The 22,740-nt window shown below is 43.9% G+C and overlaps 1 protein-coding gene across 3 annotated transcripts in view; it reads left to right on the top strand.

Moving 5' to 3' along the window:
* Positions 1–22,740, top strand: part of EPS8L2 (EPS8 like 2) — a 282,798-nt gene that overhangs the window by 252,446 nt on the left and 7,612 nt on the right. For all 3 annotated transcript variants that reach the window (XM_033928821.1, XM_033928822.1, XM_033928823.1), the window contains 3 exons: positions 15,696–15,827; positions 20,200–20,341; positions 21,550–21,730. In XM_033928821.1, coding sequence (XP_033784712.1) covers positions 15,696–15,827; positions 20,200–20,341; positions 21,550–21,730 — 455 coding nt within the window. The remainder of the gene's footprint in view (positions 1–15,695; positions 15,828–20,199; positions 20,342–21,549; positions 21,731–22,740) is intronic.

A 22,740-nucleotide genomic window follows, 5' to 3' on the forward strand; every position in this document is an offset into this window, starting at 1 on the left:
CCTCCCTGCCATTGAAGCCCTCCCCTGCCCATCCTCCACCAACGGCCATACACAGACACAGACCGTGCAAGTCTGCCCAGTAACTGGCCTAGTTCAATATTTAATATTATTTTCTGATTCTAAATCTTCTGAGTTCATCCCACGCTTTTTTGAACTCAGTCACAGTTTTACTCTCCACCACCTCTTTCGGGAGCGCATTCCAGGCAACCACTACCCTCTCCGTAAAGTAGAATTTCCTAACATTGCCCCTGAATCTACCACCCCTCAACCTCAAATTATGTCCTCTGGTTTTACCATTTTCCTTTCTCTGGAAAAGATTTTGTTCTACGTTAATACCCTTCAAGTATTTGAACTTGAAGTATCTGAATCATATCTCCCCTGTCTCTTCGCATCTATGAGACAAACTTGGTTTTTCCTTTTACATAGAGCATTTTGGACCCCAGTTAGATTGCAGAAGTTAAATAGCTTTAAGTCTGATAGATGCTGGCATTGTAATCTTGAGATAGGGACTTTAGATCATTTGTTATACTATTGTCCCTTTATCTTGACCTTTTTTTTGGAAATCAATTTGGACGCAAATAAATTGTTTATTGGAGAATACTGTGGCTTTATCGTATGATATGATCCTATTTGGGATGTCAATGAGAACAAAAAGCCAAATTTAATCAAATAATAATAAGCTTTTATTGATTATGACAGGAGTCGCCATACAACATATCACAAATAATTGGAAAAATTGGAGCAGACTTAATTACAGTTTTTGGTGGAACTCGTTGCGTCACATCTATAAAATGGAGAGAACAATAGCCGTACAAAAAGGGAATTATAAAAAATTCAAAGAGAGATGGGGGCCATTGACAAATTATTGTAATGAATAGATACCATTTTTCCATTATATGTACAACTAGTCTTTAAGCCCGTTACATTAACGGGTGTTAGAACAGATGTCTGCTGTCTGTTTTGTTTTCTTTGTCTCTCTCTCTTTGGATGCTGTCTGTCTGTCATTCGTTCTGTCTGTGGCTCTCCCTGGCCCCCTTTGTCTGTCTGTCTCTCTCCCTGGCCCCCTTTGTCTGTCTGTCTTTCTCCGTGGCCCCCTTCTGTCTCCCCCCAAAGCAAACCAAGATTGCTCCCTGCCCCCAGCACACCCCTCCCCCCCTAAAGCAAAGCAAGTTTGTTCCCTGGCCCCCTTTCCCTCTCCTCCACCCCAACTTTCCTGTGTAGCCGCAGCATTTCCCTCCCCCCTCCATTTCCCTGTGCAGCAGCATTTTCCTTCCCTCCCCCCACCCCATTTCTCTGTGCAGCAGCATGTTTGTTTCTGGCCGGCTCCCTTACCCTTTCAGCGCACAACAAACCTTCCTCTTCCCTGGACCCGATCTCCACGCTCCTGCCCCTGTACCGCAGAACACGTGAAGCGTCCAGCAGGTTGGGCAGTGCCCCGCGCCTCCACCTCAGCCACCGACCAGGTGCAATACTGCGGGGTCGGCAGCCCGTAGGCTTGACTGTAAGGTGGTCATTGAAAGAGCTCCACAGTCATGCGCCTCCAGCTAGCGTAGGCGCCCTGAGGACTGGCACAGAAGAACACCTCACGGTGCCAGGACTCACGAAATTTCAAGAGCGCACATGCACTCTAGGGTTTTATTATTATAGATATAAGTGAAGGATGGGAGGGGGGAATTCCTAATTTTATTAAGTGCTTGGATCAGTAGAAAAGAATATTTTATAGGATAGATTTTATTCTATATGTTATGGTAGGGGTGGGAGGGAAGGGGTTAAATTTTATGTATTAATGTTAAATATGATAGAAATTCAAGTGATGTATTTAATTTCAGTTATCAATTATTGATACACTTGTTGTAAGATGTAAAAATGAATAAATATTTATAAAACAGGAAGACTGAGAGAATGTTCTCTCAGGACTGCAGTGCTTCACTAGTAAACTTATATCCAAGCAACTAGTTGGCTGAGTATGCAAGTTAGTCTCTTATGCAAATGTAGTCTTTTATATAGATTTAGTTTCCAAGTTCACCCTAAGGCAAATAGGGTTTGGCCAGAACAAGGCTGGATACTTTTTTACACAGATTAAAATTGGCGCTCAGGTTATGACAACATACCTGATCATCCAAGCATGGAGTCCAAAGAGAGAGATTCACCATCCTCAGAGAACAGTTGAAATATTCTCTCTTTCCTCTTTGGATTGTGACTCTAGATTATTGATCAATCTCCATGTCCCATTTCTGACTCTCTCCCTCACCTACCTCCATGGGTGTTTCATGCTCTTCACTTGGCGGGGATCCTATATCCTCCCCCCACGGGTAAACTTCTCTTAGCATTCTGGTTTCCTTCCCCTGATCCTGCACTTAAAGGGTTCTACCTTTGAAGCTCAGGGTTCCTTGTGATAGTTACCTAAAGGAAAATTCTATATTTCTTGGGCTGGTGGACTTTCAGAAACACTTTTAGCCCAACAGAGGTGTATGGGATGGGAGTTTGGGGATTTGAGGGGGCCCGGATGTCTCGGGCCCCACGTTTATTTGAGGATGATCCCGGTTTTGTAGAACATTGGAATAAAATCCTAAATAGGTGTTCCCTGGATTTGATGTTGTTGCTGATTCAAACTGCGCAGGGTCGAATCCAGGGTGAACAACAGATTATCACTGAGGCCCTGGAAGGTCTAAAGACCGCAGAGGCGTATGAGAGTAAATTAAATGAGATGCGGGGTAAAGCTGATAGGTTTAAAGGGGAATTGCATCAGCAGAAAATTAAAAAATTTCAAAGGGACCAGAGAGATTATTCCACAGGTTTTGTGTATGCGTGGATGAGATGTGACAGTGATGGTGATGGTAAGGTGGGTCAAAAGAAAACCACCAGGTTTCAAACATCTTCTGAGGGCTCAAGTGGTAGTGAAGACATCCCCCAGAGAGTTGAGAAGGAGGGGGAATCCAAATGAGCCAGGGGGAGAGGCAACAATCGCAGGGGCCGCAAGAAATATCAAACGATGTCTCAGTCCAGAGCAGATCAGTTGTGGTAAATATTTCGAGCTATACCCTATCCAATATGGAAGAGAGTTTGCTAGCTAAAGGGTTGTCATTTGTCCCCACTGAAAAACATTCTCCTTTCCAATTTCGGATAGAATTGGAAAATTTTATTAGAAAATTACAATTGAGATTATTTTTTGATTCCACTGTGGATTCCCCTGGAGATCGCTCTGTTGTGAGAAATAAATCAGGGTGGACCCTTCCGGGTCCTTTGGATCCGGTTCTCAGTGCATTTCAGTTAGCGGTACTGAAAGATGTTTCTGCAATGGAAAATATTGATCGACAATTTCATCATGATCTGACACGCGCTGAGCGTGATGCTCTGGAGAGGTTGAAGACTGAGACCTCAAGTTTCAAGTTTATTAAATTTTTACTATACCGACCATCAACAAGTATCTAGCCGGTTTACAAGTTAAAAATAGTACAATAATAATAATAATAAACATCTATGGCAGTCATCTTGAAGCAGTCGTTCAGTGTAGCAGCTGGAACACGGGCAGTGAGTTGTAAGGATTATATGAAGAAGACCATCACAGAGAAGGAGATTTGAAATTGAAGCTGAAACTTTAGACTGAAGTCAATGTTTTTTATTTTTTATTTTTTTCCAGTTTATCTAATTATTTTTAATCTTATTCATTGTTTTGCCATTTGTTTTTTGTCTTGTTCTACTTCTACTATTTAAATTTCCCCAGAATTCCTTGTTCAACAGTTCCTCCTTCTACATCTATACCTTTCTCTCCTCTCTTCTCCCTCCCAAAGTACTTAATTCAATACAATCTTGTTAGAATGTTTATTTTCTTAATCTTTCCTCTATCTGTACTTTTCACTTCTCTATTACTCTTTAGGTACTTTAGTTAGATTGTGAGCCTTCGGGACAGTGAGGGAATTTTCTAAGTACCTTCCTTACTTATAATTTTAATGTATATTTTCTGTAACTGCTTAGAACCTAACGGATGTAGAGGTATATAAGAAATAAATTACATTACATTACATATTGGAGAGTGAAGGCAGGGAATAATGAGATAGAAGGGAAAAAAAAAAAAAAATACATTATGCAAAAAAAAAAAAATGGAAATAGGGAAGGATGAAACATAAGGAATGGGATCGCTTCTTAAAAGCGGTTGAGGTATAGGAGAATAAGTTATATTTGGGAAGAGGAGAAAGCGTCTTGGAATAAGAAAGTTTTTAATTTAGCCTTAAATTTATCGAGTGATGTCTCGTGACGAATATGAGATGGCAATGAGTTCCATAGGGTAGGAGCGACTACCGAAAAGTTGGTCTTTCTCGTATAAAAGAAATCTTTAATTGTAGGGATAGATAGAAGGTTTTGATCAGCTGATCTAAGGGTCCGAGATGATCAGTAGGGGATTAGAAGTTTATCTAGAAAAGAAGGTTGGCGGGAGAATCTGATTTTAAAAACTAGCATAATTGTTTTATACGTGATATGATGGGTTATAGGTAGCCAATGAGCTTCTTTCAGGAGAGGTGTAACATGGTCATATTTTCCCAATTTGTAAATAAGTTTTATGGCAGTATTTTGTTATACGGCGTGCTGATAAGGGGGGGGCATAGTGGTGTGGGATCCGGGAACAGTATTTGTCTGAAGCTAAGAAGCAACTCCAGCAGGCTAGTAACTATCTCCCTTTGGATAGGGATCCTTCAGATGAGATTTTTGAGTTGCTGATAGGGATGGTGAATAGTGGTAGGAAGGCAGGGTTCCTCACGAAAGCTGAGTACAATTTTCTGACTTTTCAACACTTTAAATTCCCTGCTTTCTATTTACTTCCAAAAATACACAAAAATGCGCACCCCCCCCCCCCCCAGGTAGACCGATAGTGGCAGGGAGGGATTCTTTGTTGGAACGTGTGTGCCAGTATATGGATATTCACTTGCATCCCTGTCTGTCTTTTGTGCAATCTCTTCTTAAGGATACCACCCATTTTTTGAATCTGTTGGGTAGTTGGGAACATGAGTATCTGAGGTAACTTTTTTGGTGATGTTTGATGTGGCCTCTTTATACACCTCTATCCCTCAGGAGGGACCAGCCATGGGCGAGGCAATTTCTTGCATCAATTGCCTCGCCCATGGCTGGTCCCTCCTGATTTTCTGCTGGGGCTGACTGCTCTAGCTATGAAGAAAAATTATTTTGTTTTTGAGAGTCTGTTTTACATGCAGTGTTCGGGGGTTGCCATGGGTGCTACTTTTGCCCCCACTATTGCCAATCTGTTTATGGTTTTTTTTGAGAAACGGTTTATTTACCCCTCCAGATTTTTTCAAGCTATGGTGGGGTGGACACGCTTCATAGATGACATCTTTTGTGTTTGGCGTGGAACTCTGGATGAATTGTTTTCATTCAGAGATTACATCAATGCATGCCATCCTGCGTTAAAATTTGAGATGAATTTCCATCATACCAAAATAGCATTTTTGGATGTTACAGTGGAGGTTGCGGGTGGTTCTATCCACACCACTGTACATGTTAAGGAAACAGATCGTAATTCACTTTTGCAGTTCAGCAGCATGCTGACTATGAAGACTAGTATTCCGTTTGCCCAATTTCTGCGTTATAGACGCATCTGCAGCTCTAATGAGGAATTTCGACACCAGTCAACCCTCCTACAAGATAAGTTTGTTAATAGAGGGTATCCTATTCAGGTAGTAGCTTGGGCCAGGAAAAGGGCCCTATATAAAATCATAGAGAGGCCTTGCTTGAATATCGTCAGGGACAGGGGTTCCAGGACATGGTTTCATTTGTCGCCGAGTTCAACCATATGTATAGAAGCACACAGCGTGTCATTCGTCGTCATCTGAATGTGTTACGGATTCATCCATGTTTACAACATCTTCAAGTTTTATTTTCTTATGGGCGTAATTGGAATCTGTGTGCCATGCTTAGCCCTACTGTTTTGAGACCTGTGTCTGTACCTGTGGGTTTGGAGACAATGCTAGCACACCGTAGCTGTGGTCATTGCTCAGTGTGCTCTTTAATGACTGAGTCAGACGTGTTTGTGCATCCTAGGACTGGGAAAGTATATAAACTTCGTAGTGCCACTTCCTGTCTGACTGAAGGGGTGGTTTACATCATCATTTGCCCCTGTCCCATGATGTATGTGGGACATACTTACCGTCAATTAAAGGTCAGAATTATCAAGCACAGATCATGTCTGCATACCAGGAGAATGGAGGAGTCACTGGTGATGCATTGCTTGGAGGCTAATCATGAATTTGGGGCTCTTCGGTGCACGGTGATTGAGCACATCGTGTATTCGGTTCGTCGGGGCAATTGGAGGCGCATTCTCCGACAGAAGGAGCAAAAATGGATCTTTACGCTGCAGTCTGTTCATCCCTTAGGACTGAATGCACGGATTGAGTGGGTGGCCTTTTTCGGATCGTAAAGAATATTGATTGGTTGATTTGGACTGGAGGCGGAGCTTATATAGGATTTCTGTCGGGTGACTGCGGGGCATCTGTGCGCCAGCATTAATTTGTGAAGTGTTGTGAGAGCCAGTAAAGCATGGTGGGTCTGGAATGTGTCTTGGAGGACCAGTGCAAGTAAAACCCCTGACGCAGCGACCAACGCGAAACGGAGGGTTTCTCGTCGGGTTCAGTGGCTGCATGGCCCAGGGAGTGGAGGTTGGACTGAGTTACACCCTGAATGCAGAAAGCAGCTAAGTGGTTGATTGTTTTTTTCTGGTTTCGACACAAGAATCTGGACTGTAGTGCTTGAGTGCTCACCTGTTCACTTTTTCACATTTAGGGGCTGTTTGCCCTGGCGTGTTGTTCAACATCACTCTGCAGGTGACCACAGTGCTTTTCTCTACATCTTGTGGAATCTTTTGAGTACAGGGTTTGCTGTGAAGGGTGGAGTTTTTGCCAGATGAAGCTGAACTGAGGCTTTTTCTCCACCTTTCTTTTCTTCTTTTTTTAGTTTGTCTGTGATGTCCCTGTTGCTCTATAGTGTATGAGTGGTTGGTGTGTATGATTTAAGCCTGGTAGTGTTGCAGAGGTGTATGTTGGTATCCATATGGGGTTTGGATTTGAGTATGAAATAGTGTTTAACTGACCCTTTTCCTGAATTGATTTGTATGATTTGAGGGGGCCCCCATGATGTGAATAGTAAAGAGGTGGGACTTCCTTTCTGCACCTTCTATGATACCCTACTTCCCTCATCACAATATATACGTTTTATGTTCTATATCTTGGCATCTCAATAAAATTACAACAAAAACTTCAATTTCTGGAGAATACAGCTTTCTGGGCTTCGGTAGTTCTCATTTTATGTTCAAATTTTATTTAAAAGACACCAAAATATAAGTTGGGCGTACCCTAGGACATTGCATTAAAGTTAACTCCCTAGACTCCATCAAAAATATATAAACCTCAAACCTAAATTTGTAAGATAAGGAGCACCCTCAGTGTGAGTTTGAAAGCTTTAAAGAGCGACTCAAAGAGCAGCTCTAGTTCTTAGAATAGCAAAGCCAGCAAACATTGAGCAGAGATTACCACTCACTGCCAGCCACACACCATCATCTGGGTGCTCCTGTGTGCTTTAAAGTGCAAGTCAAGTGCAAACAATGTGCTATAAATAAATATATATAAATGTGGAAGACAATGCCCCGAATGTCTAACCCACTGACCTGAACAGGGAATGAAAAAATGAGTCGCTTGTCCCTCCAGTTACTTAGCTGAATAAAGGATATTTTGCTACGAGTTTTATTTAAGTCATTCTGTTTGATATTTAATATTCATAATCTAACCTCAGTTCATTTGATTCAATTAATTAATTTTCCATCTACCATAAGGAGAATATTAGATCTTCATATGTTTTCCTTCTTTTAAGAGGATTCATTCAAAAAATTGTTAGATTTATTTATTGTAATTTTAAGTATTTATATACTACCTATCAGTTATCTAAGCGATTTACAATCAGTTACTTGAGCATGTTTCCTATCTGTCCCATTGGGCTCACAATCTATCGAATTGAATTGTATTGTATTGTATTTATTGAATTTGATATACCACTTGTACAAGAAATATTTGGATGATAATTAATCTTAGTAGGCTTCCACTATTATGCATTGTATATATTTGCGACTCCACTTTGGACAATCTTTGGGATTAAACTTTAAAAATGCTTAAAATTAGATTACATATACACATACGCACGCTAGTATTCTTACAAATAGGGAGACATTCTATAAGTGACTGGCTCCTTTTAGGTACCTCAATGCTGTGTGTTGAGAATCTGTTTATAATGACATCTGGGATCCTTCCGTTAGAGAATTGTACCACATCCTAAAATCTAGGGGGCTCGTAATTTAAAAAAAAAAGAAAAGTCAAAAAAGTGGCCTAAATCGGTACTTGGATGATCAAAAAGCCAGATCATCCAAGTACCGATATTCAAAGCTTAGGCCTTTCCCCTGCCTCTAAACGCCTAGAGCAGTGGTCTCAAACTCAAACCCTTTGCAGGGCCACATTTTGGATTTGTAAGTACTTGGAGGGCCTCTGAAAAAATAGTTCATGTCTTATTAAAGAAATGACAATTTTGCATGAGGTAAAACTCTTTATCCCAGGACAAGCAGGCAGCATATTCTTGACTGATGGGTGACGGCACCGACGGAGCCCCGGTACGGACAATTTTAGAGTGATTGTACTCTAAGAACTTTGAAAGTTCTAGCAGGCCGCACCGCGCACGCGCGAGTGCCTTCCCGCCCGACGGAGGCGCGCGGTCCCCAGTTTCTTAGTTCCCGCGGAGCTAAGAAGACGCACGTTTCAACGGCTGTTGAAAACTTTTGTTCCTTATCGCCTTCCCGCTCGCGTAAACTTGTTCGGAAATATTATTTCCTTCTTTTGCTTTCTTTCTTTGTTTAAAAAAAAACAACTAATTTTGTTTTCTTTTTCATTTTTTCGGTTTCGCCCCGGCGGGGCCTGTTTCCACCATCGAGGCCTCGGCCTTCGATTTGGCAGAAGCCGTTTTTACCTTCATGCCCCCTCAACCCGGGTTTAAGAAGTGCCAGCGATGCGCTCGACCAATTTCACTCACAGACCCGCACAACTGGTGTCTGCAGTGTCTTGGTCCTGACCACCGAGCGTCCACCTGCACCCGCTGTGCGACTTTAAAAAAGAGAACTCTAAAAAACCGCCAGATCCAACAGCAGTTGTTATTTGGCGCCGAGATGTCTGATTCCGCAGCACCGGCACCGACATCGGCCCCATCTCAGTCGGCACCTACTTCGTCGACACCGCGCCAGCGTCGCATCCCGCAGGTAAGCCGGCTAAGAAGCCTTCCCCGTTGGAGCGTCCTCCGGTCTCAGTAGCAGCGAGTCCAGTCCTGCCGACCTCGAGGCACCCACGGAAGCGCTCCGCCCCTATTGAGGTGAGCCCCTCGACATCGGGTTCCTCATCCTCGGAGCATAGAGCGGCACCGCAGGTACCGCAGAAGAAAAAGGCGGTACCGGTGCCTTCGCTGGACAAGCGGATTGCTGCTGTCCTGCAAGTGCAACTTAAGGAGCAGTTACAACTCCTTCCCGCACTTTTGACACCGAGCTTTCCAGTCCCGGTCCGGTCTGAGCCACCGGTACCGACAGTGGAGCGCCCTCTTTTATCGGCATCCACTTTGTCGGTACCGGTCCACACTGCTTCATCGACTTCGATGCCAATCTTAGCTCTGGAACCAAGAGCTCAACACCAGGCGGTGTAGACTTCGGTGCCGACGCAGCATGTAACATCTCCCGGTACCGTATCTATGAGGTCGGGTAAGTCGGCGCGCAAATCCCGACACTTGGAACCCTCCACTCCGGAGTCTCGAGACCGTAGCTCTCATATTAGGGACCCTGATTTGTGGGGTGACTCTGAAGAGCCCTTTCTGTCTGAGGGTGAGTGTTCCTCTGATGAAGAGGATCAACTTGTTGCAGATCCCTCTTCTAAACAGGATTCCACATCCTTTACCTCTTTCTTAAAAGAGATGTGTGAATCTCTTTCTATTCCCTTGGAGGCTGAGTCTAAGAAATCCAAGGCATTCCTTGATGCTCTGGACTTTGACCAGCCTCCAAGGGAATTTCTCAAACTTCCTCTCCATGACATCTTACGGGAGACCTTTTATAAAAATCTGGAGACTCCCCTGACTGTACCAGGAGCTCCTCGTAAATTGGACTCCTTGTACAAAGTTATCCCCATTCCTGGTTTTGACAAACCTCAGCTCCCGCATGAGTCTCTTTTGGTAGAATCCACTCTTAAGAAATCAGCGGGAGCTAGTGTGTATGCCTCAGTCCCTCCTGGCAGAGAAGGAAAGGCCATGGACAAATTTGGCAAACGTTTATATCAAAATGCCATGTTAGCCAATAGGTCAGGGAATTATGCTTTTCATTTTTCCTTTTATTTAAAGCACCTCATACAAAACATGGCTGCGTTTGAAAAGTACCTCCCTGACCGCAAAAAATCTGCTTTTCATGCCTGTTCTTCCTCTCTTCTCCAGTTACGAAAATTCCTAGTTAGGTCAATTATTGATACTTTTGAATTGACGTCTAGAGCCACGGCTATGTCTGTTGCCATGCGTCGGTTGGCATGGCTCAGTCTCGGAGCTCGATGTAAATCATCAGGACCGCCTAGCAAATGCTCCCTGTTTAGGTGATGAGCTCTTTGGAGAGTCAATGGATTCCACTACACAAAAACTGTCTGCCCATGAGACTCGGTGGGATACTCTCCTGAAGACTAAGAAAAAGACTTCACCTGCTCGGCCTTTTCGCCAACAATCCGCCTACCAGCGCCGCTATGCTGCTCGTCCCTTGCCACCGGCTACTCAACAGCCTAGACGTCAGCGCCAACAATAGCGACAACCTGCTAGGCCAGCCCAGCAGCAACAGGTGAAGCCTCCTCCACCACAAAAGTCTACCCAACCCTTTTGACGTGGTTCTCCAAAGCATAGCCAGTATTCCACCATCTACCCATCTCCCTCGACCTCTAGGAGGACGTCTTTCTTGTTACATCAGCCGTTGGGAGAACATCACATCGGATCAGTGGGTCCTCAACATCATCCGCCACGGCTACTCTCTCAACTTTCAGACACTTCCTGCACAAAGTCTGCCAAGAGAGTCTGCTTTGAACACCTCTCAGTCTTCTCTCCTTCTTCAGGAGGTTCAATCCCTCCTCCTTCTGAACGCCATAGAGGAAGTTCCTCTAGATCAGAAGGGGCAGGGATTCTACTCCCATTATTTTCTGGTTCCCAAAAAAACAGGGGATCTCAGACCCATACTAGATCTTCGCGATCTCAACAAATGCTTGGTCAAGGAGAAATTCAAGATGCTTTCTCTGGCAACTCTTTATCCTCTTCTCCATCAAGACGACTGGCTATGCTCCCTCGATCTCAAAGAGGCATACACTCATGTACCCGTCAATCTGGCCTCCAGACAGTATCTCCACTTCATGATCAATCATTGTCATTACCATTACAAGGTGCTGCCCTTCGGTCTTGCCTCCTCTCCGAGAGTGTTCACCAAATGTCTGATTGTGGTGGCTGCCTTTCTACGCTCTCACCACCTTCAGGTCTTTCCTTACTTGGACAATTGGTTAATCAAGGCCAATTCATCTCCGACAGTGCTCCTGGCCACCAACCAAACCATCCTGTTTCTACAACTTCTGGGGTTCGAGATCAATCTTCTCAAATCTCATCTCATCCCCACTCAGAGACTTCAATTCATTGGAGCGGTGCTGGACACAGTCCTCATGAGAGCGTTCCTACCGTCCAACCGTCTTCAAACTCTTCAATCTCTATGTCAGCAGGTACTCCCACAAAGTTCCATCTCTGCCAAGCAAATGATGATACTCTTGGGTCACATGGCCTCCACAGTGCATGTCACACCCTTCGCACGTCTTCACCTGCGCACTCCTCAGTGGACCCTAGCTACCCAGTGGTCCCAAGCAACGGATCCTTGCTCACGACATCATCTCTTCGTCAGTCTCTACAATGGTGGTTGATATCCTCGAATCTCTCCAGTGGTCTTCTGTTCCATCTACCTCCTCATCAACTTATCATCACCGACGCCTCCCCTTATGCCTGGGGAGCTCATTTAAATGAGTTCCAAACTCAAGGACTTTGGACAGCCCAGGAAATGAAGCATCACATCAATTTCCTGGAACTCAGAGCGATGTTTTATGCCCTCAAGGCCTTCCAACATCTTCTCTTTCCTCAAGTCCACCTGCTGTGCACAGACAATCAAGTTGTGATGTACTACATCAACAAGCAGGGTGGGACAGGCTCTCGCCTCTTGTGCCAGGAAGCCCAGAAAATTTGGACTTGGGCCACAGATCATCAACTATTCCTGAAAGCTATCTACATTCAGGGAGAACAGAATTCCTTAGCGGACAAGCTCAGCAGAATTCTCCAACCTCACGAGTGGACACTCGATCCTTTAACTCTACAGTCCATCTTCGCTCAGTGGGGCACTCCTCAGATAGACCTCTTTGCAGCTCCTCACAATCACCAGCTGCCCCTATTCTGCTCCAGACTCTACTCTCCTCACCGTCTGGCAGCGGATGCATTTCTCCTCGATTGGTCCAATCTGTTCCTGTACGCTTTCCCTCCTCTGCCTCTCATGTTAAGAACCTTGTTCAAGCTCAAGAGGGAACGAGCCACCATGATTCTGATTGCTCCACAGTGGCCCAGGCAACATTGGTTCTCCCTTCTACTTCAACTCAGTTCCAGGGAGCCTTTTCTTCTTCCACTGTTTCCTTCTCTGCTTACACAACGTCAGGAGACCCTTCTGCATCCCAACCTTCAGTCTCTGCACCTGACAGCTTGGTTTCTCTTGGGCTGACTTCTCATGATACTCTTTTATCTCAGCCCGTTTGTTCCATTCTGGATGTCTCCAGGAAACCGGCCACTCTGCAATGTTACCATCAGAAGTGGACACGGTTTTCTTCCTGGTGTCTTCTTCATCATCATGATCCCACTTCCCTTGCAGTGGAGACCTTGTTGGAATATCTTCTTTCTTTGTCTGACTCTGGCCTCAAGTCTACTTCCATCAGAGTCCACCTCAGCGCTATTGCTGCTTTTCATGAGCCAGTTCATGGAAAACTTCTCTCGGCTCATCCCTTGGTGTCCAGATTCATGCGGGGTCTTTTCAATGTGAAACCGCCTCTCAAAGCCCCTCCTGTAATCTGGGATCTCAATGTGGTTCTTTCCGCCTTAATGAAGCCTCCATTTGAACCTTTGGCTACCACTCCTTTCAAGTTTCTCACTTGGAAGATACTTTTCCTTATTGCTCTTACCTCTGCCAGGAGGGTCAGTGAGCTACATGCACTAGTTGCTGATCCACCTTTTACAGTCTTTCATCATGACAAGGTGGTTCTGCGTACTCATCCAAAGTTTCTCCCTAAGGTTGTCTCTGAATTCCATCTCAACCAATCTATTGTTCTGCCTGTCTTCTTTCCGAAACCTCACTCTCATTCTGGAGAACAGGCTCTGCATACTTTGGACTATAAGCGGGCTTTGGCTTACTATTTAGACCGTACTAAGCCCCACAGATCGTCACCCCAACTCTTTCTGTCCTTTGATCCGAATAAATTGGGACGTCCTGTTTCTAAACGTACGCTGTCAAATTGGCTTGCAGCGTGCATTTCGTTCTGTTATGCTCAGGCCGGACTGACACTGGAAGGTTCTGTCACGGCCCATAGATTCGAGCTATGGCAGCATCTGTAGCTTTCCTCCGTTCAACTCCTATTGAGGAAATCTGCAAGGCTGCTACTTGGTCCTCAGTTCATACTTTTACATCGCATTATTGTCTGGATGCTTTCTCCAGACAGGATGGACACTTCGGCCAATCTGTTTTGCAAAATTTGTTTTCCTAATGGCCAACCTTCCCTCCATCCCTCTTTTTGTTAGCTTGGAGGTCACCCATCAGTCAAGAATATGCTGCCTGCTTGTCCTGGGATAAAGCACAGTTACTTACCGTAACAGGTGTTATCCAGGGACAGCAGGCAGATATTCTTGCGTCCCACCCACCTCCCCGGGTTGGCTTCTTAGCTGGCTTATCCTAACTGGGGACCGCGCGCCTCCGTCAGGCGGGAAGGCACTCGCGCATGCGCGGTGCGGCCTGCTAGAACTTTCCAAGTTCTTAGAGTGCAATCACTCTAAAATTGTCCGTACCGGGGCTCCGTCAGTGCCGTCACCCATCAGTCAAGAATATCTGCCTGCTGTCCCTGGATAACACCTGTTACGGTAAGTAACTGTGCTTTATAGTTTATAAATCTTTCCTTTTGGCTAAGTCTTAATAATAATATTATAATTTATAGCTAAAAAGACATATGATCAAGAAACTGTTTTGTGATTATGATAAACATACCGAGGGCCTCAAAATAGTACCTGGCGGGCCACAAGTTTGAGACCACTGGCCTAGAGTGAAAAGAGACGTTTTTAGAAGAGGGGATAGGGCAGAAGGTAGGCTGACCTAGACAGTCGTACAGTAGGTATAACCAAAGTTGTAACAGGTTACCTAGTCGGCACTTATACATTTTGACTTAGACCAAGTTAAAACAGGTATAAGTGCCGAAAAGGGGCCACTGAGCTAATTGCGGAATTAGCCCAGTTACCTTAAGCCCTTCCTGTGGGCGAGGCCTTAGGCGCCTGGCCCAATCAGGCCCTAAGGACCGCTATTCGGGTGGGCTTGGAACCTGTCCGTCTGGCCAACTGATTTTAGGTGGGGGGGCAGGGTCGCAGGTTGGGGGAGGCCAATCGGGGGTTCGTGGGGGCCGGTCATGGAGGGGTGAATCATGGGCAGGAGGGCCTGGGATCCCTCCTGCCCATATCAGATCGGGGGGTCACCGGGGAAGGAGAGGTTTGGCTCCCTCCTCCCCGTATCGGTTTGGTGGGGGGGGCGGGGGGGGAGGGAGGATCGCAGCAGGAAAGATTGGGCATCTCTCCTGTTGTGGCAGTTTGGAGGTGGGCCGATCGCCATTGCGATCGCAACAGGGGAGATGAGCCATCTCTCTTGCCGCAGTCATTAGGGGGGGGTGGATTCTGTAACCGGTGTTGTTTTTGACAGACACCGGTTACAGAATTCAGCTTTTGCCCCTCCTTCACCTATGGGCATTTGGGGCTTAGGCTGTTTTGGGGTTGATAATGTGTTGTAAGTGTAGATGTAGTGGTGGTATGGCCATTTAAACTGCTGAACGTAGAGGTAGGCCATTCTCAAAAAAAACCCTCATTTTGGACTTTTTTTTTGAGAATGGACGTTTTCCCAGCTTCTACTTTCAGCGTTTAGGGCCTAGGCCAAAAGGGAACTTAGACTTTTTTTTTTATTATGTCCTCCATAATATACCTGATGTACCTACTGACACATAAATATAGCAAGGGCATGCATAATTTCAATATTCTGTAACTGGTGCCATAAATGGCAGCACCACCCAGGCTCCCCCATGTGAACCCCCACCCTTGTATCTATGCACTATGGCACTTGTGTGGGCTCTTACTGAATAGTGTTTAGCTCTTTTGCTGCCACTTACCTACATGCATGCAAGGGACACTTAAATGTGGGCATCCAGTTATAGAATTGTCCCTTCATTGCCTAGCGGTGTTAGCCTCTTGGATTTTTACTGTCCTGTTCTCTGCATCTTTAGGCTGTGTCATTCTTTACAAATCTTTTAAGTGACTGGTTTACAATTTTGCAGGTGTTAGAAGGTAACAAACAGTGGTGCAAACTGCTCTCTCGGAGTGGACAGGTGGGTGTAGTGCCCTACAACATCCTGGATGTGGTAACAGCTGAAGATCTCGCCAGTGAGGCAGAGCTATCCTACAACCAGGTAACAGCACACATCGTATACCTGAGGTGATAAAAGCTGAGGTCATAATCATAAAGGTTGTCATTTTAGAAGCTCTGTGTTTTGCATGGCTGAAAACCAGCATTTAGACATCCAAATTAGAGAATGACACGGAGACAAAATTTTCCCCGTCCCCATAGAAACTCAATTTTCCCGTCCCTGTCCCATTCCTGCATGCTCCATCCTCATCTGCACAAGCCTCAAACACTTGTGCAGTTAAGGCAGAGCTTACAGGAATGGGGCAGGGATGGAGAAATTGAGTTCCTGTGGGGACAGGGACAGATTTATCCCCGTGTCATTCTCTAATCCAAATTTCAATTTTATAAAGCCAGGAATATGTATATCTAAAACAGCAGTACCTCCATATGGCAAGGAGGCATGGTGTGGGTGTGTTTTGGACGAGACCAGGGAGGGGCCAAAATATGGACATCCAACTCCATTTTCAGAAGGAAAAGGATGGGCATTGTTATATATTCCTTGCACTTGGCACGTCTAGATTGATGCTCTGATTTGAGCAGTTCTCTATCCGGCTTGGAAAAACTGCTCTTGGGCTGAGCAGAGCCTTAAGCAAAGACATTTGATTTCAAAGAAACAGTTTATGAACTCCACTATGCTCACTCTTCTGCAGTCAGGAGTAAGTTCCTTCTGAGCAGTACACCAAATCCCTAGTTCAAGGAATTCATTCTCTTTCTCTAGGTCTGTGTCCGTCTCTTAGAGAGAGTTTACTCTGCTGGCTTTTTACAGCCATTCTGCAGCCTTTCAAAACCTCTCCCAAGGTTAGCATCCCTCTTGGGTAGGTCTCTTCTCCCCAACTCATCATTTCTATAGCACTACTAAATGTCCCCACTGCTGTACACATTATGTGCAGGTACTTTTTAACTAATAATGGAAACTCTGTAATCACTTAACAATACCAGCATAATATTTGGCATATCTCACAAAAAAATGCTGTTTATAAGCTACCCAAGCTAATAATGATGATTTGTCCAGTTATCTGATGACTTCATCATTATCACTAGTAGCGTGTTTGATATCTCTTAGTCTCGATTACTACTTCCTATCTTCTTGGCATGCTTCCACAAGTCTTTGGGGGAATGGTATATTTGAGAGAAAAAGAGATGGGACGAAGGAAGGGGATGTAGTATATATGAGAGAGAGAGAAAGAGACTAGGTGAAGGGTAGAGGAGTGGTATATATGAGAGAAAAATTGGATGAAGGATGAAAGAGACTGGATTAAGGGTGGATGACTGGTAAACAAGAGGGATGGTGAGGGGTGGGGGCGATGTATATGAGACAGAGACTGGGTGATGGGCTTGGGAGTTGTATATATTAGATAGAGACTTGATGAAGACTAGGGGAGAGGTCTGAGAGAGAGTCTGGGTGAATGGTGGTGAGCGGGGAGGTATATGAGAGACTGAGTGAAGGCCTGGGAGAGAGAGTAGGTATCAAAAGACTGAGTATGGGGAGATATATATGAGGTGTTAAAGAGCCTGTATGATAACTAGAGGAATAATATGTATGAGAGAGGCTTGGTGAATGCTGGGGGGAGAGTATGTGAAGGTAAGGGTTGTATGAGAGACTGGATGAAGGCTGGGTGAGTGGCATATATGGGAGAGGTGTACAGAAATGGTATATATGAGAGAGGGAGTGGGGATTTCAAACATGTTGGCTTTAGTAAAATTGGGACATATGTAAAGATAGAGATGATAGGATGGGAGGACATATTAGAAGTGGAAGGATTATTGTCCAAGCTGAAAGGAGCAATAAAAATGGCTGCCAACTTTGTGAGGAAAATTTAAAAAAAGCAAGAAAAAAAGGAAACTGATATGGTTCTCCAAACAAGTGACTAAGAAAATAAAGGGAAAATAGTTGGTGTTTATGAAATACAAAGAAACTCAAGAAGAGGAACTGCAAGATGAAAGAGAGAGACATCTTCGACCTCTTTTACAAAGCCGTGCTAGCGGCTGTGCAAACGGCCCCGAAGCCATAGAGATTTAAAGGGCTTTGGGGCTGTTGCCACGTGGCTTTGTAAAAGAGGCTGCTAGTGGAAGCACAAGCAGAAGAGCAAATAGCTAGAAATGGAATTGAGACTGAAAGAAACTATGAACCGCTGTGAGGAGAGTGATGAGGAAAAGGCAAACATGCTAAATAAATACTTCCATGTTTATGGAAGAAAATCCTGGAGAAGGACCGCGAGTGGCTGGCAAAACTGCATATGAAGAAAGTGTTCATAAACAACTTGAAAAATTGAAGGTGGACAAAGCCATGGGACCAGTCAGGATCCATCTCAGAGAGGTTCTGGCTGGTCCTCTTAAACATTTGTTTAGTAATCCTGGAGACCGGAGAGGTTCAGTTGGTTTGGAGAAGTGCAGATGTGGTCCCTCTTCACAAAAGTGGTGACAGAGAAGTGGGAAACTACAGGCTGATAAGCCTCACTCTGGCTATTGGAAAACTGAAGGAAAGGATAGTGAATTTCCTCAAATCCAATGGCTTGCAAGATCCAAGGCAACATGATTTTACTAAAAGTAAATTGTGCGAAACGAATCTCATTCATTTCTTTGATTGGATGACCAGAGATTTCAGCAAAGCCTTTGACTTGATTCCTGATAGGAGGTTCTTAAATAAACTTATCAGGTTGGAGTTAGGACCCTAAGTGGTGAACTGGATTAGATTCGCAAAACACAGGGGAAACAAATCCACAAAAGATAGAACAATGAAAACAAGTGGAATTGTCCAATAAAAAGGTGCAACAAATAAAGATGTCTTTCAACTCATCTGGACAAACAGGTTATTCTTTATTCTTCGGGTCGAGTATTTTTGGAAGAATAAAGAATAACCTGTTTGTCCAGATGAGTTGAAAGACATCTTTATTTGTTGCACCTTTTTATTGGACAATTCCACTTGTTTTCATTGAACTGGATTAGATTGACAGACAGATGACAGAGGGAGGAAGTAAATGAAATTCACTTGGAAAAAAAGGGAAGGCGAGTAGTGGAGTGCCTCAAGGATCGGCACTGTTTTTGATTCTGTTCAGTATATTTCTGAACAGCATACCCTGAGACATAAGATCCTAATTGAGCCAGGTGATCAGAGAAATACTGAAAGAGTCCTGTGATCTTCAGGTTGCTGTCACCAAATCAGGTACTCAGGTAATGCCCCGAAAGAGGAAACCAAGTTGGTAGATAAAAATGAATATACACCGAAGTACCCAGACTGAACCCCTGGGCCGTGGAATATGGAAGCAGAAAATGTAACCTTTGAACCACTGGAATTTCCTGTGAAAAACGGTGAGGAAGAAGGCAAACAGCGAAATCCAAGAAGGATAGAAAAATGCCCAGGGAAAAGGGTGGGTGGGGGAGGGAGTTAATTTATGTATTTAAGATGATATATAGAAAGAATTTCAAGTGATGTAAATGATTCAATTGATGTAATATTGTGTTCTTGATGTAAGATGAAAAAATGAATAAAGAATTGGAAAAAAAAAAAAAAAATGCCCAGGGACTACATACGAAATCTCTAGAAGTTCTAGAGGTAGGGTTCAGAAGAAATTAATAAAGTCCCTGAGATCGAGAGAGTAGAAGCAATCGATAAAATAGGGAAGCAGAAGTTACACGGTAGAACGTGTGTGTTGTTTGTGAACAAAGAAAGGGGAAATAAGCCTCTGGTGTTCAATAATAGAAATGAGGGAAAAAACATCCTAAAAAGGATATAGTGGCCTCCATCTCCCCTATAGCCACTCCCAAACCTCCGGGATATGAGAAACAGGAGAAAGGATATAGGAGAACAAACTTTGAGGGAATGGGAAAAAAACAAAATCAGGACATTGACAAGAGAGCCGCCGCAGCCAAAATTTAGGCTGAGACGTTGTAAATAGGCCCCATCGACAAGAAGCCTGTGAGGGAAAGAAAAATTTGTTATTTTTTGTTTGTTTGTGGGGTTTGTTTTTTTTTAAATTGAAGGAACAATGCTAAAAGAAAAAAATAGAATTCAGAAAGAAAAATTATGCTTGAGCGGAAAGGCAAAGCAATAAAACAAAGAGCAGTTGAAAATCCGACTTTTTAGCTCCGCGGTGTGGTCAGTTGCGAACTTTCTAAAGTTCTTCAAGCAAGATTGCTTGTGCAGCTGTCCACATTGGGGCTCCGTGGATGATGCTTGTCCTGGAATATGTAAATGTTATCACTAACAAAGAATAAGTCAGGTGTCTCTGGAGGCAAGAGAGGAAATTAATGGAGATTCTACTTGAAACTTGGGAGCCAATATTATCTTCTGAGAAAAAGTCTGAAAGCTAAGAAAAGGCCAAACATCTTCTCTGCAATGTGCCTTTAAGTGCACTTTCTGATTCTTTGTTCTTTAGGCTGGCAGTAAATACCGAGGTGATGTGAGTCCCAGAGGGATGATGCCTTCCAGCCCTACCAACAAACAGCCAGTCAGTTATGGTGGAGAAAAATGGGCAAGTGAATTGGCAGGACGACCTGCTTCCCAAGATGCCAAAGAGCGTAAGTCTACAGTGTTTCATTCCCTTCTTCTTATGCAGTTTCCTCCTCAGGGCATTTAGAATAAGTGATCAGAGCATCTGCTTTAAATTCTGTCCTCCTAAAGCCCCTTGGTGCTTTCCTCTAGGCTGCAAACATGTAGTGACAGTGTGCATGCTTGCAGATATCTCCCAGTGCCCCTACTGCCTGTTGAGGAGCAGCTAGGAGTGCTATGTTATAAAGTTAATGCCTGTTTATTATCACTTTATAATAAAATTGTGAAACGTCTCCAGAGGCTACCACAATGAGAGTCCAAAAAATTAGAAACAATTCTATGCTGACTGAATCTTTTTTAGAGCAGTGAAGCCCCCTTTTGGGGAGTGTGGCATTCATTCAGCTCTCCTGGACTACTTGCAACCATTTCTACCTCAGTCTAGATCAAGTGAACAGTCTGTTCCAGTCCTGGTTTTTCCCCACAGTATGATGGATTTGTGGTTTTGGTTTTTAATCACAAATTACTAACCTGTGCGCACAGTGCAGAAAATCAAGACTATGTCAGCTGAGATGGACAACTCCAGTTCCAGCTCAGTCAGAATCGGCCTCTAATGGAGCTTTCATTTATAACCCTTCAGCAGTCACCGACAGACTAGCACCCTGAGTCTGGCTACTAAGGGCTCCTTTTACTAAGCCGCGTAAGGACGCTAAGTGTCACTGTTGTGAGATCCCCTCAATTTCTGTATGTGTACCCACAAACTGAATCTAGGTCTTGCACCAAAGAGTCTGATTCAGTTCTTATTTTGCCCTGTTGCATGCATATGCATGGGGGGACTGGTATATAGGTCATTTATGGACTGTATATTGTAAACTTCTGTGAACCCTAACGAGAAGATTTGGGGTTTTAATGCCAGTTTAAAGTAAAAACTGGAACTATAATTCCATGCATGCAGTGCAACAAAACCAAAGCTGGATGAGCTGCTTCAGGAGGGGAGCAGTTATTGTTTGTGTCATAAACATTGCTGATAGCACAGACTAAATTATTACATAATATCTGCTGCAAAATTTGACTAATTAACCGGTCGATAAAGCTCAAATTGATTATGAATTAATGAATGGCAATTCCTTTGGTAGTTCAATAGCCACCTGCTTATCCATGCGTGAAATCATGCCCGATGGATGCATTACATCTGTCCAGGCCTTCCCCAGTTCTTGAATTTAAGGTCCTTGATTTGCAGAGCTGATCCATCATATGGATGAGGTGAATGATGAACTGTTAAAGAAGATCACCAGTAAGACACATCCTCCATCAAAGAACTACAGGGTGGAGAAGACCCAGCAAGTGTACGTGCCTCTCACTTTTGAGTCTGGCCCTGAAGAGGTGAAAGCATGGCTGGAAGCTAAGGGCTTTAGTAAAGGGTAAGTGTATACTAGAGTTATTGTCTGGAGGGTCTGTCAAAATCTTACCATATTCTTGTCACATCTGTGCTGTGGTGCAATACGTAGGCTTTACCTAGGGTAAAGATTAGAGGAGAACTGTACGGCACCTCATGCCCTGAGCTTGTCTTGGTACCATTTGAAAAGCCCACAATTTATGTCTAAATATAAGAACATAACATAAGAATAGCCTTACTGGGTAAGACCATGGCACCGATCCAGGGCAAGCAGTGGCTTCTCCCATATCTGTCTCAACAGCAGACTATGGACTTTTCCTCCAGGAACTTGTCCAAACCTTTTTTTAAAACCAGCTACATTAACTGCTCTTACCACATCCTCTGGAAAATGCGTTCCAGAGCTTAACTATTTTCTGAGTAAAAAAATATTTCCTCCTATTGGTTTGAAAAGTATTACTCTAACTTCATTGAGTGTCCCCTAGTCTGTAAATCTTGATGCAGTAATAAAAAAAAAATTGATTTCAAAAGTGAAAGGATGTGACTGAAATGAAATTTTAAGACAATTCAAAAACTAAGGCCCAAATTCACTAAAGATAGCAACTCAATCGCTGTTGGCCAATTCTCTGGCCGATTTCACTGCACAACAAAGTTTTTGCTTCCTGAACACTGCTGGGTGTTTCTTATAGAATTTTGGGTGCTGATCATGAATATTACATCAAAAATTACCCATCACGTACCATTTCAGAGAAATCTTCAATTTTGTCATGATTTTTTCTTATATTTGGATGCAAACAATTTTTTCTCCCATAAGTGTCTTATCAACAACGGTTTGTGCCGCCTGGGTATGTCCATGCATAAAATCTAGCCAGGTTGGAAGCTGTTTTATGGAAGATGACATCCTGGGCATGTCTGGGCAGGTCTGAACGAGCTTGCGCTGTCTCACCATGCTATAATGGTGGCTTCCATACACCGATCTTGCCGACTATTGTTGGATGCTACAACGTGATGCACCAGACACTGAATATAAAAGAAACT

Source organism: Geotrypetes seraphini, chromosome 19, assembly GCF_902459505.1.
Source record: "Geotrypetes seraphini chromosome 19, aGeoSer1.1, whole genome shotgun sequence".
NCBI classification, from domain to species: domain Eukaryota; kingdom Metazoa; phylum Chordata; class Amphibia; order Gymnophiona; family Dermophiidae; genus Geotrypetes; species Geotrypetes seraphini.